The 12,457-nt window shown below is 43.8% G+C and overlaps 1 protein-coding gene across 1 annotated transcript in view; it reads left to right on the top strand.

The window, feature by feature from the left end:
• ern1 (endoplasmic reticulum to nucleus signaling 1) overlaps positions 1 to 12,457 on the top strand; it is a 110,856-nt gene that overhangs the window by 59,497 nt on the left and 38,902 nt on the right. Inside the window, exons 9-12 of the mRNA XM_072483759.1 lie at positions 880 to 958; positions 1,926 to 2,085; positions 4,787 to 4,905; positions 11,119 to 11,304. Coding sequence (XP_072339860.1) covers positions 880 to 958; positions 1,926 to 2,085; positions 4,787 to 4,905; positions 11,119 to 11,304 — 544 coding nt within the window. The remainder of the gene's footprint in view (positions 1 to 879; positions 959 to 1,925; positions 2,086 to 4,786; positions 4,906 to 11,118; positions 11,305 to 12,457) is intronic.

A 12,457-nucleotide genomic window follows, 5' to 3' on the forward strand; every position in this document is an offset into this window, starting at 1 on the left:
CTCTCACTAGCGGGTCGAGTGCAGTCGATCAAAATGGCGGTCCTTCCGAGGTTTCTCTTTGTGTTCCAGTGCCTTCCCATTTTGATCCCCAAGGCCTTTTTCAAATGGGTAAGCAGGAGCATCATGGGATTTGTGTGGGCGAATATGACCCAGAGGGTGTTTCTGGAGCGTAGGGGGGGGGGGGGGGGGGGGGCTGGCGCTGCCGAATCTATGTATTTTGGGGTGGTGTTTGGGTTAAGGTGGTTTTTTTTCTCTATTTGTGTTTTTATACTGTTATATGGGGGGTTATTGTATTGGGGGAAATCCAATGTATAATTTTTGCTTGTGTTTTTGTTTCTTCTTGTTTGAGGGGGGGTTTTGTTGAAAATTTGTTGAAAAATTTGAATAAATATATTTTCAAAAAAAGATGGAAAAGCATGTGAAGGACAAAGGGGGGTGGGGATATGTGGATGGGGCCGTATAGAGTGGGTGGGAGGAAGCTCCTGTGGAACATAAATACTGTCAGATGGACCTAGTGGATACTTTGTAATTGGACACTGGATCAACAGACAATCAGAGGGGTCAGTGACGAGGACCCAACCATTCCCCTTGAGTTTCATAATACTAATGTCGCCAAATTGACTGACCAGTCAGCTGTGATGTTGAGCTCCTCCTTGTAGCTGATCAGATCATTGGTGGATCTGTGAGAACAGGTCACTTGCCTCTCCTGACAGCTAAGATGTGGCTTACGGGTACTTTAAAAATGAAAATTAACAAAACTCCATGATGTATTCTTTCACTGCGTGCACTCTTTTTAAAAAATTTCACAAGACATAGGCTTCTGATGGATTTCTGAAGTCCCTTTAGTCTTTAACTTCAAATCTTATTCTTCATTCTTAGGCCAACTCTGTATGTGGGAAAATACTCAACCAGCTTGTATGCCTCATCATCATTAGTGCACGAGGGAGTGGCTGTTGTGGTAAGTAATTGGAGTTTAATTTATCCAATTGCAAATTTGTGCATCAATAGTGTCCCTTTTATTTTAAAATAAGTTTTTGTTATTCATCTGTAACTTTATTAAAACGAAGGTCCAGTGTTGGTATATTGTAGACATCAGATCCGGCCTTGGCTTTGCTCTGTGGTTTCTTTCCTATTTGGTAGGCACCAGTTTGGACTGGACACTTTTACTTTGGTTCAAAGCCACTCTTCACCTAGAGTCTGAATAATGAGGAGCAACAAAATATTGGGCCACCAGAGAGGGGCTGTGAACGTGCCCCAGCCTGTGTCCACCTAACTCCCCCGTGCCTGAGAATGCTGCCTCTACATTCCGTGGATTGGAGTACCTGGATGAGCGATTCCCTTCCCCCTTTACCAATCCAGAGATGTGGGGAAAATGACACCGCCTATTGGTGCTCTGGCTGGGGCCAGCTGACTTGGCAGAGATTGCCAATTTAACCAACAGCCATCCCAGAGTGCTCACTGTTTTAACCAGCTGACCAGCATTTAATTATTTTTATTTTCAAAAAGCAGCAATTTTGGGAATATATATTTATTTTGATTCCAGCTTGCCTATTTTTAAACACTTGCTTCGATCACATTTGGGTGGAAGGAACAGAGGTTGTTTGTGCTAAGACAGAACATCCCATTGCACAGTTCTGACATTCATTTGTTTTAACAAAGTGGTCAGTTTATCTCTATCCTCGCTTCACCCTGCTGCTTAATAGTGACTCTAACTCCAGCTTTCAATATGAAATCTACATATTTTGTAAAAAAAATAATTAATTATTTGATTCTTTAAGGTGCCTCCGAGAAGCAATGCGTGAAGAAATAAAAATGTTGTGTTGTTTGGTGGTTTTAGAGTGCAGATGTTTTGTAGATAATCCTTCTCCTATTTCTTATGTTCTTGTAATTGTAATGTATTCCAACAACTATCTTTGTGTTCACAGCCAAGAGGCAGTGCATTCCCTTTACTGGAGGGTCCCAAAACAGAGCGTATTACAATCACAGATCGTGGGGAGTGTGACACTACGCCCAGTATTGATGTTAAGTTCACGCCGGGAGTCACAAATACAATCGATTACCTGAGGAACCAGTGGTTTCTGATAGGTAAGAGTCGTTACATGGTGTTGAGGTACCCCCTAATGGACAGAATGAGACAGGATTACCAAAATAATTTGATAAAGCTCAAGGTCTGGCTTCTGTAGCAGGGTTTCCCAAGGAGCGTCTGTCAGCAGGGGCTCTCCAAAATGTATTTGGTGGATAAAGTGAGTAGTTTTTCATCTCCGAACGAGAGCTTTGCTGTGGCTAACGGGGAGGGGGGGAAGTAAACTAGACTAGGAATGTAGAACCATGCAGTCCTCTAAATCTGTGTACTAGGCTGTGTGAGCAATCAATGTGACCTTTTACTTCACATTACTAAGACAATGCTATAGAATTCCTATAGTGCAGAAAGAGGCCATTCAATTCGGCCCATCGTGTCTACACTGACCCTCTGAAAGAGCACCCTACCCTATCTCCATAATCTCCCTGTAACCCCATCTAACAGTTGGACATTTGAGGGGCAATTTAGCACAGCCAATCCACCTAACCTGTATATCTTTGGACTGTGGGAGGAAACCAGAGCACCCGGAGGAAGCCCATGCAGGCACGGGGAGAAAATGCAAACTCCACACAGTCACCAAGGTTGGAATTGAACCCGGGCCACTGGTGCTGTGAGGCAGCAGTGCTAACCACTTTTGTCACCATGCCAGCATTATCTCTCTCCTTCAGAGTCTTCTGTCTTGTGTTTGGTTTCAAATCCTATGATATTTTTGCAGACAGCTTATTACTTAATGGCATTTTGAATCACACCTAAAACCCCGACTGACCGTATCTTGGGTATTTCTGGGGTACATTTTTCTGTTGACATTTCCCAATTCATTCCTCTTGCCACAATTGGTAAAGGTGTTTCTTTTCTCATTATTTTTAGTTACAAACCTCCTTCCGTATTGACTTGTGGCCTGTTTCTAGGCCACCTCGCCATCTCGTTAATATCGTGCCTTCCATAGCCCATCTTATTGCCGATTGGCCCATTTGTGTTATGAATGTTGCTGGGAAGGAATGTTTGCCCAGGAACCTTTTTAGAGCCTCTGACATTTGTTCTTGCAGCGTGTGTCTTTCTGTAAATTTAACTCCCATTAAAACCAGAAGCCTATCCAGCTTTGTAACGTTAGTAATTACATGGTGTTGAAGTACCCACTAATGGACAATAACAATAATTTAAACGCTAGCACCGATTGATGAATTTCTAGCCTGAGTTTTTGCAACCTTGTATACAGTCTGCTAAATTCCATTATGTACTCTTCTATGGGGGTATCCTCTGACTTTCTAAATTTGGTCAAATTCCACCCAAACCTCATAAGTCATCCTTTTTGTACATAGAACATACAGTGCAGAAGGAGGCCATTCGGCCCATCGAGTCTGCACCATCCCACCAACTTAAGACTTCCACCCTATCCCCATAACCCAATAACCTTTTTTGGTTACTAAGGGCAATTTATCATGGCCAATCCACCTAACCTGCACGTCTTTAGACTGTGGGAGGAAACCGGAGCACCCGGAGGAAACCCACACAGACACAGGGAGAACGTGCAGACTCTGCACAGACAGTGACCCATCGGGGAATCGAACTTGGGACCCTGGCGCTGTGAAGCCACAGTGCTATCCACTTGTGCTACCGTGCTGCCCATCTTGTCCATGAAAGTTAATAATGTATCCAAACCTTCATCTGAGTTTAAATGCCCCAATTCTGAATAAACCTTGTGTGTTATTTTGCTTTCCTCCATGTTTACTGATCATTCCTTGTTTTTTTCTTGGGAAAGGACGGAACCTGTGTCCAATTGGGAACTTGATCCTTCCATTGGTTATAGGGAAGATGCTCAGACTGGTGGGAAGTCATGCCGTGACATTATACTCTTGGATTCAGCCATTTAGTTTCCAAGTTACTCGAAATCACTCTTTAGAATTCAGAATATAGCCTTTCCGTCCGAATAAATCTTTATTTGCACTCCCTTTTTCTTACAGCCAGTAACTACTGCTGCCATTTTTAAGCTCTTGATGGTGTCTCTGGAATAAGAACTAAAAAGCAAGTCTTGACTTCTTCAAGTCTTATATTCTACAGGGCGGCACGTGGCGCAGTGGTTAGCACTGGGACTATGGCGCTGAGGACCCGGGTTCGAATCCCAGCCCTGGGTCACTGTCCGTGTGGAGTTTGCACATTCTCCCCGTGTCTGCGTGGGTTTCACCCCCACAACCCAAAAGATGTGCAGGTTAGGTGGATTGGCCACTCTAAATTGCCCCTTAATTGGAAAAAAAATAATTGGGTACTCTAAATTTATAAAAGTCTTATGTTCTACAATCACTTCTCCTCCAACTCCACAGTGCTACCTGGACTCCCTGTACATTTATATATAATAGAAACCAATAAATCTACCGGATTTAGTGGAACTGGATTACTGTAAAATAGAAACTTCCAAACTTCATATAGAACATAGAACATAAGTTCTGTAAAGTGTTGTGATTTTGATATGGGAAGTGATTGGCCTGTAATACTCTAACAAGTGAGACATTTTGTGAATGGATGTCTATTTGTCACTATTAGGATATAACTGTTGTAATGTGGGTCTAACCATATTTTTGTTTACATTGGTACCCTATTCACTTCAGGGCTCTGACACTGAGCATCTTCCCTTATGTTGCAACCTGAATGGAGTTCATGTCTGTCATTTGCTGCTTCAGCTGTGTTGAGCTGTGGATTTGTTATTTTCAGGTCACCATGAAATGCCCCTAGCAGCCCACACCAAGATCCTGAATGACTTTCCTGAGAACATACAGAAAATTCCAGATGATGTGATCGCTACCAGCCCACAGAATGAGATATTTGAAGACGTATGTATGTCTCAATTGTTTCTCACACTTGCATTGTGTGACCTGCAAACTGTACTTATATGGTCCAGCAGAAGGCATGTTTTTAAAATGTGCAGCGTGGAAAGAGGAGAGGGACATTCAGACTTTCGAGTTATATCATGGCTCATCTAAATATGAACGCCTGCAGCATTAACCAGCCAATATCTCTCTGTACCCTTGGCCGACAAAAATCAATTTGCCTCAAGTCTTGAAATTTTCACTTGTTCCACAGCCATTTGGGGAAAGTTCCAGATTTCTACAACTGTTTCTGTACAGTGAAAATGCTTTAGGATTTCCTTCCTAGATTGGCTGTCAAATTTTATAATGTCCCCATGATCTCCACTGCCCACTGTCATGATATGCAGACACACACACAATGATATACAGACAAGCAGCTAATGGACACAGAACAGGACATGACCAATAAGCAGGCAGGACACTCGGGTGGGATCTGACTGTAAAAGACATGAGGCACTCACACTCCGCCTCTTTCCACTGATGAACATCTAGAGAGTCAGTCAAGGGTGTTGTTACAATCTCACATCTCCACCACGTGGCTAAGAGTTAGTCTGGTTCAGTCAGACAGAGTAACCACACTTAAGTTAGCAGAGAGTCGAACTCACAGAGAACTGTGCTATTAGTTCAATAAACCTGATTGAACTTCAAGGTCTGGAGTATCTTTCTGATCTAAGCTGCATCCAGTTGCAGCCAGTGTTAGACCAGGTCCTGCAGCAGGAGTTCAGGGAGCTAGGCAGAAAGTTAAAAGACAGGACCTCGAGGGTTGTAATCTCGGGATTACTCCCTGTGCCACGTGCCAGTGAGGCTAGAAATAGGAAGATAGAGCAGCTAAACACGTGGCTAAACAGCTGGTGTAGGAGGGAGGGTTTCCATTACCTGGACCATTGGGAGCTCTTCCGGGGCAGGTGTGACCTGTATAAGAAGGACGGGTTGCATCTAAACCGGAGAGGCATAAATATCCTGGCCGCGAGGTTTGCTAGTGTCACACGGGAGGGTTTAAACTAGTATGGCAGGGGGGTGGGCACCGGAGCAATAGGTCAGAAGGTGAGAGCATTGAGGGAGAACTAGGGAATAAGGACAGTGTGGCTCTGAGGCAGAGCAGACAGGGAGAAGTTGCTGAACACAGCGGGTCTGGTGGACTGAAGTGCATATGTTTTAATGCAAGAAGTATTACGGGAAAGGCAGATGAACTTAGAGCTTGGATTAGTACTTGGAACTATGATGTTGTTGCCATTACAGAGACCTGGTTGAGGGAAGGACAGGATTGGCAGCTAAACGTTCCAGGATTTAGATGTTTCAGGCGGGATAGAGGGGGATGTAAAAGGGGTGGCGGAGTTGCGCTACTGGTTCGGGAGAATATCACAGCTGTACTGCGAGAGGACACCTCAGAGGGCAGTGAGGCTATATGGGTAGAGATCAGGAATAAGAAGGGTGCAGTCACAATGTTGGGGGTATACTACAGGCCTCCCAACAGCCAGCGGGAGATAGAGGAGCAGATAGGTAGACAGATTTTGGAAAAGAGTAAAAACAACAGGGTTGTGGTGATGGGAGACTTCAACTTCCCCAATATTGACTGGGACTCACTTAGTGCCAGGGGCTTAGACGGGGCGGAGTTTGTAAGGAGCATCCAGGAGGGCTTCTTAAAACAATATGTAGACAGTCCAACTAGGAAAGGGGCGGTCCTGGACCTGGTATTGGGGAATGAGCCCGGCCAGGTGGTAGATGTTTCAGTAGGGGAACAGTGACCACAATTCAGTAAATTTTAAAGTACTGGTGGACAAGGATAAGAATGGTCCTAGGATGAATGTGCTAAATTGGGGGAAGGCTAATTATAACAATATTAGGCGGGAACTGAAGAACATAGATTGGGGCGGATGTTTGAGGGCAAATCAACATCTGACATGTGGGAGGCTTTCAAGTGTCAGTTGAAAGGAATACAGGACCGGCATGTTCCTGTGATGAAGAAGGATAAATACGGCAATTTTCGGGAACCTTGGATGACGAGTGATATTGTAGGCCTCGTCAAAAAGAAAAAGGAGGCATTTGTCAGGGCTAAAAGGCTGGGAACAGACGACGCCTGCGTGGAATATAAGGAAAGTAGGAAGGAACTTAAGCAAGGAGTCAGGAGGGCTAGAAGGGGTCACGAAAAGTCATTGGCCAATAGGGTTAAGGAAAATCCCAAGGCTTTTTACACGTACATAAAAAGCAAGAGGGTAGCCAGGGAAAGGGTTGGCCCACTGAAGGATAGGCAAGGGAATCTATGTGTGGAGCCAGAGGAAATGGGCGAGGTACTAAATGAATACTTTGCATCAGTATTCACCAAAGAGAAGGAATTGGTAGATGTTGAGTTTGGAGAAGGGGGTGTAGATAGCCTGGGTCACATTGTGATCCATAAAGACGAGGTGTTGGGTGCCTTAAAAAATATTACGGTAGATAAGTCCCCAGGGCCTGATGGGATCTACCCCAGAATACTGAAGGAGGCTGGAGAGGAAATTGCTGGGGCCTTGACAGAAATCTTTGGATCCTCGCTGTCTTCAGGGGATGTCCCGGAGGACTGGAGAATAGCCAATGTTGTTCCTCTGTTTAAGAAGGGTAGCAAGGATAATCCCGGGAACTACAGGCCGGTGAGCCTTACTTCAGTGGTAGGGAAATTACTGGAGAGAATTCTTCGAGACAGGATCTACTCCCATTTGGAAGCAAATGGACGTATTAGTGAGAGGCAGCACGGTTTTGTGAAGGGGAGGTCGTGTCTCACTAACTTGATAGAGTTTTTCGAGGAGGTCACTAAGATGATTGATGCAGGTAGGGCAATGGATGTTGTCTATATGGACTTCAGTAAGGCCTTTGACAAGGTCCCTCATGGTAGACTAGTACAAAAGGTGAAGTCACATGGGATCAGGGGTGAGCTGGCAAGGTGGATACAGAACTGGCTAGGCCATAGAAGGCAGAGAGTAGCAATGGAAGGATGCTTTTCTCATTGGAGGGCTGTGACCAGTGGAGTTCCACAGGGATCAGTGCTGGGTCCTTTGCTCTTTGTAGTATATATAAATGATTTGGAGGAAAATGTAACTGGTCTGATTAGTAAGTTTGCAGACGACACAAAGGTTGGTGGAATTGCGGATAGCGATGAGGACTGTCGGAGGATACAGCAGGATTTAGATTGTTTGGAGACTTGGGCGGAGAGATGGCCGATGGAGTTTAATCCGGACAAATGTGAGGTAATGCATTTTGGAAGGTCTAATGCAGGTAGGGAATATACAGTGAATGGTAGAACCCTCAAGAGCATTGAAAGTCAAAGAGATCTAGGAGTACAGGTCCACAGGTCATTGAAAGGGGCAACACAGGTGGAGAAGGTAGTCAAGAAGGCATACGGCATGCTTGCCTTCATTGGCCGGGGCATTGAGTATAAGAATTGGCAAGTCATGTTGCAGCTGTATAGAACCTTAGTTAGGCCACACTTGGAGTATAGTGTTCAATTCTGGTCGCCACACTACCAGAAGGATGTGGAGGCTTTAGAGAGGGTGCAGAAGAGATTTACCAGAATGTTGCCTGGTATGGAGGGCATTAGCTATGAGGAGCGGTTGAATAAACTCGGTTTGTTCTCACTGGAACGAAGGAGGTTGAGGGGAGACCTGATAGAGGTCTACAAAATTATGAGGGGCATGGACAGAGTGGATAGTCAGAGGCTTTTCCCCAGGGTAGAGGGGTCAATTACTAGGGGGCATAGGTTTAAGGTGAGAGGGGCAAGGTTTAGAGTAGATGTACGAGGCAAGTTTTTTACGCAGAGGGTAGTGGGTGCCTGGAACTCGCTACCGGAGGAGGTGGTGGAAGCAGGGACGGTAGTGACATTTAAGGGGCATCTTGACAAATACATGAATAGGATGGGAATAGAAGGATACGGACCCAGGAAGTGTAGAAGATTGTAGTTTAGTCGGGCAGCATGGTCGGCACGGGCTTGGAGGGCCGAAGGGCCTGTTCCTGTGCTGTACATTTCTTTGTTCTTTTTTCAGTGTACCTAACACGACACCCACCAGATGGAATAGATCCTCTATGTATCCTATTGAATCTATTTTCTCATGATCAACCCCCAAACATTCATAATCCAAGTAATATGAACCAAGTTTATGAAACAAATCTTCATAATTTAACCCTCTTAAGCCCCAGTATCATTCTTTGTGAATCTGCACTGCATCCTCGCTGTTTGTAAGAGGGAAGGATGGAAAATATCCCCACAAAATCAACAAGGTTCCTATTCCCATTACTGATGTACTGCTTCAGATGAAGTCTGACCAAGGCTGTGTGCAACATTGTCCCATTTGCGAAGGTCCATTTGATAAGTATTTGAATGGTGCAACTACCAGAGAATTTATGGGGGAATATTATGATCCCAGTTGGTGTTACTACTGGACGGGAAGATTCCAGAATGGAACCCTGGCTCAAAAGACCAACTTTTACTCTTTATTTTTTAAAGATAATGTGGAGGAACAGAATCACAGCATTGCGAATTAGTTTTAACAACAAGAAAAAAAACATTTATTAAGCATAAAGTTTGATTACAATATCCTCCCCCTCAGCTTCACAAACGTATACTGTTTTCAAAAATAACACCCCACTCTGAATCAAATGGCTGATGCCACTCAACCGATCTTATGTGGATTTCTCCCCCAGGTGATTGTCACATGTGTTTCCTAAACTTCACTTCAAAAAAGACACACTTTAAAATCTTTCAAACAATGCTTTCCATTAGCTGTTTGCCTTAAAAATCCACTCCACATTTTCCAAACTTTTTTTTCAAACAAAGCCTCCGCTCCACCTTTAACAACGAATCCAGCACCAGGTTTTCCACCTCCTTTCAGGTATTTTTTGTCTTAAATGCTTTTATCCCAATTCTGAGATCCAGCCACTGATTTCCATAATTATTTCAACACTCATTCCACAGGTTTGTAGTAAACTATCACAAACGGTGAAATCATTTCCAATATCTTTCAGACTTTTCACTAGCCAACTTCTTCTCAGCTCTGCCTGTCATCACCGAACAATTCTCTGTTCTAGTACCTGTTTCCTCTGTTACCTTAACACCAGATTTCTTGGAAACCTCTCTTCATTCCTGTAGCTGCCTTAACTAGTTGTTCTTCAAGTTCCCTGCACTTGTTTTCTTAACCATTACTCTATGGTATGCCTATTCTTCTAGCAAAGCTTGCCCTTCTCTATTCTTCTATGACCAATTGCTGTGTTCCGTTAAAAACTCAATCACAGGCTTTCTTGTACTAAAAGTGCCCGTGGTTGCTAAGCTTCTCCAAGCTATTACTTGCTTTTGACACCGTAACTTCTCTAAGCATGATAGAAGCCCAGTTTTAACTGAACAAATCTCCACACATAATAATAATAATCAAAACACCTTTGTCTAACCCAAATCAAACTATAGAGTTACCCTTCCTTACAGAGCTACACAAAACTAAACCCACTTAAAACTATACCTTATTCCTAATATTTAACAATATAAATCCCTTAAAAGTGTCCCTGTCTTCCTGACAGAAAATTACTGAATGTTGTGCAGTTGCCTTGCTGAGTAACTGTGGTGCAATTTGGTAAATTCTTGGCTTTAATGTGTATGCTATTGTAGAAACTGCCCCAGAGCAGTTTCAATGTTATTGGGTCTCAATGAAGCTGAATAAGAGTTTGGACTGAGGTCCAGTTCCTTTGGCTCCGGCCATCCTCTGCTACCTCAACCAAATGGTCATTCTTGCCGTGAGTTGCCTACAACACGAGACTAACCATTCATGGGAATAACTCTTCCTCATTGCATATCGGCACACATACACTTGGGCCTGTGGATTAGGATTAGGAAATGTGTTGGTTTTGTGGGGATATTCCACCCTTTCCTCCTATTCTTCAATCGTTAAGGAACCTGATTGTGCCCACTGTGCTCTGCCAGCTTGGAACAAAAGCAACTGCTGCTGAAGCCTGGGACCTCATTGGTCTGAATGACTCAGTACCAACTTTACCAGCCTTCAAATGAAGGGAGCAAACTCTGGGTGTGACACCATTCTATAATACCATTGACTTTGTGTCACTAAATGATCAGTATTAATACTCCAAACTGATGTAATCTTGGATATCTATGTGTTTATGAAAACATCTATTACATATATTGATCTTTTAAAAATTTCATTGCAGCATTTCCCAAACATTGATGAAGTTGCAGAGGATTTTGATATTCTTAACGACCTCAAAGAAAAATATAGCAAATCGCAACCCAAGCTTGAAACTCCTGTGGATTCTGTATTGAAAGACATGGCCACAATTGTCTTTAGTACCTTTCTGCTGGCAGGATGGGTAGCTTTTGTCATCACCTATCCAAAGGTAATGCTCACAAGTCTCAAGTAGCCAAAATAATGGATGATTTGGATTGGGCAGTGTTTTGAGATTGTATGTTGTAGAATCAGATGTGCTAGCATCCTTCAGTGACCTGCTCTCAATGGTAATTCGGTCTCTTTTTGTTGCTTTAACATATTCTATCTCCTAGGTTTCCCCACATCCCACAGTTTTCTGGTCTGTAAACCTGGTAGCGTCTCTAATGTGACAACATGAAAATGAAATGAAAATTGCTTCAAATGAAGTTACTGTGAAAAGCTCCTAGTCGCCACATTCCGGTGCCTGTTCGGAGAGGCTGGTATGGGAATTGAACTGTGCTGCTGGCCTGCCTTGGTCTGCTTTCAAAGCCAGCGATTTAGCCCTGTGCTAAACCAGCCCCTTGTCCCAGGGAGTTTCATAGAAGTGGATATCAGACAAAATTTGATCCTGAACCATAAAGGACACATTAGGGAAGAAGACAAAAAAGCTGCTGCTTGAAGACATTTTCTTTGTTCTTTTAGAAGATTGTAGTTTAGTCGGGCAGCATGGTCGGCACGGGCTTGGAGGGCCGAAGGGCCTGTTCCTGTGCTGTACTTTTCTTTGTTCTTTGAGTGTCTTAAAGAAACCGAGAAAGATGGGGAGATTTTTGAATAGATCCGTGGTTAGGGCTTCAGCAGCTGAAGGCTGTTATTTGCTGGGTACAATTTCACTGCTGCTGGATGGTTAGGAAAGTGGCTTCCTCTTGCTTAGTGTTTTGAAGAGTTATGTTTGCTTTAGTTGTGAAATACATGAGCAGAGCTCTCCTTAATGTGAGATTTGTATTTTCATGGAAACAAGGTGAATAAAAGTCTTCAGAACAGTCAGTAACTCCCCCACACGGTACCTCTTTGATCCCTGTATGGAGTCATAACCTACATTGGTCCTGCCTTGGTAATCTGAAGTTGTTGGTGGCACAAGTGACGTCTCTTATTCTGAACTTCTGTACCCCCTGCAGTGTTTCCACTAGAGATTCACCAGGGTGCTGCCTGGGCTGGAGCGTTCCAGCTATGAAGAGAGGCTGGTTAGGCTAGGGCTGTTTTCCTTGGAGCAGAGAAGGCTGAGGGGGGAACCTCATTGAGGTGTACAAAATTACTGGGGACATGATCGAGTAGTTAGGAAGAAA

The sequence above is a fragment of the Scyliorhinus torazame genome, chromosome 18 (assembly GCF_047496885.1).
Source record: "Scyliorhinus torazame isolate Kashiwa2021f chromosome 18, sScyTor2.1, whole genome shotgun sequence".
Taxonomy (NCBI): Eukaryota; Metazoa; Chordata; class Chondrichthyes; order Carcharhiniformes; family Scyliorhinidae; genus Scyliorhinus; species Scyliorhinus torazame.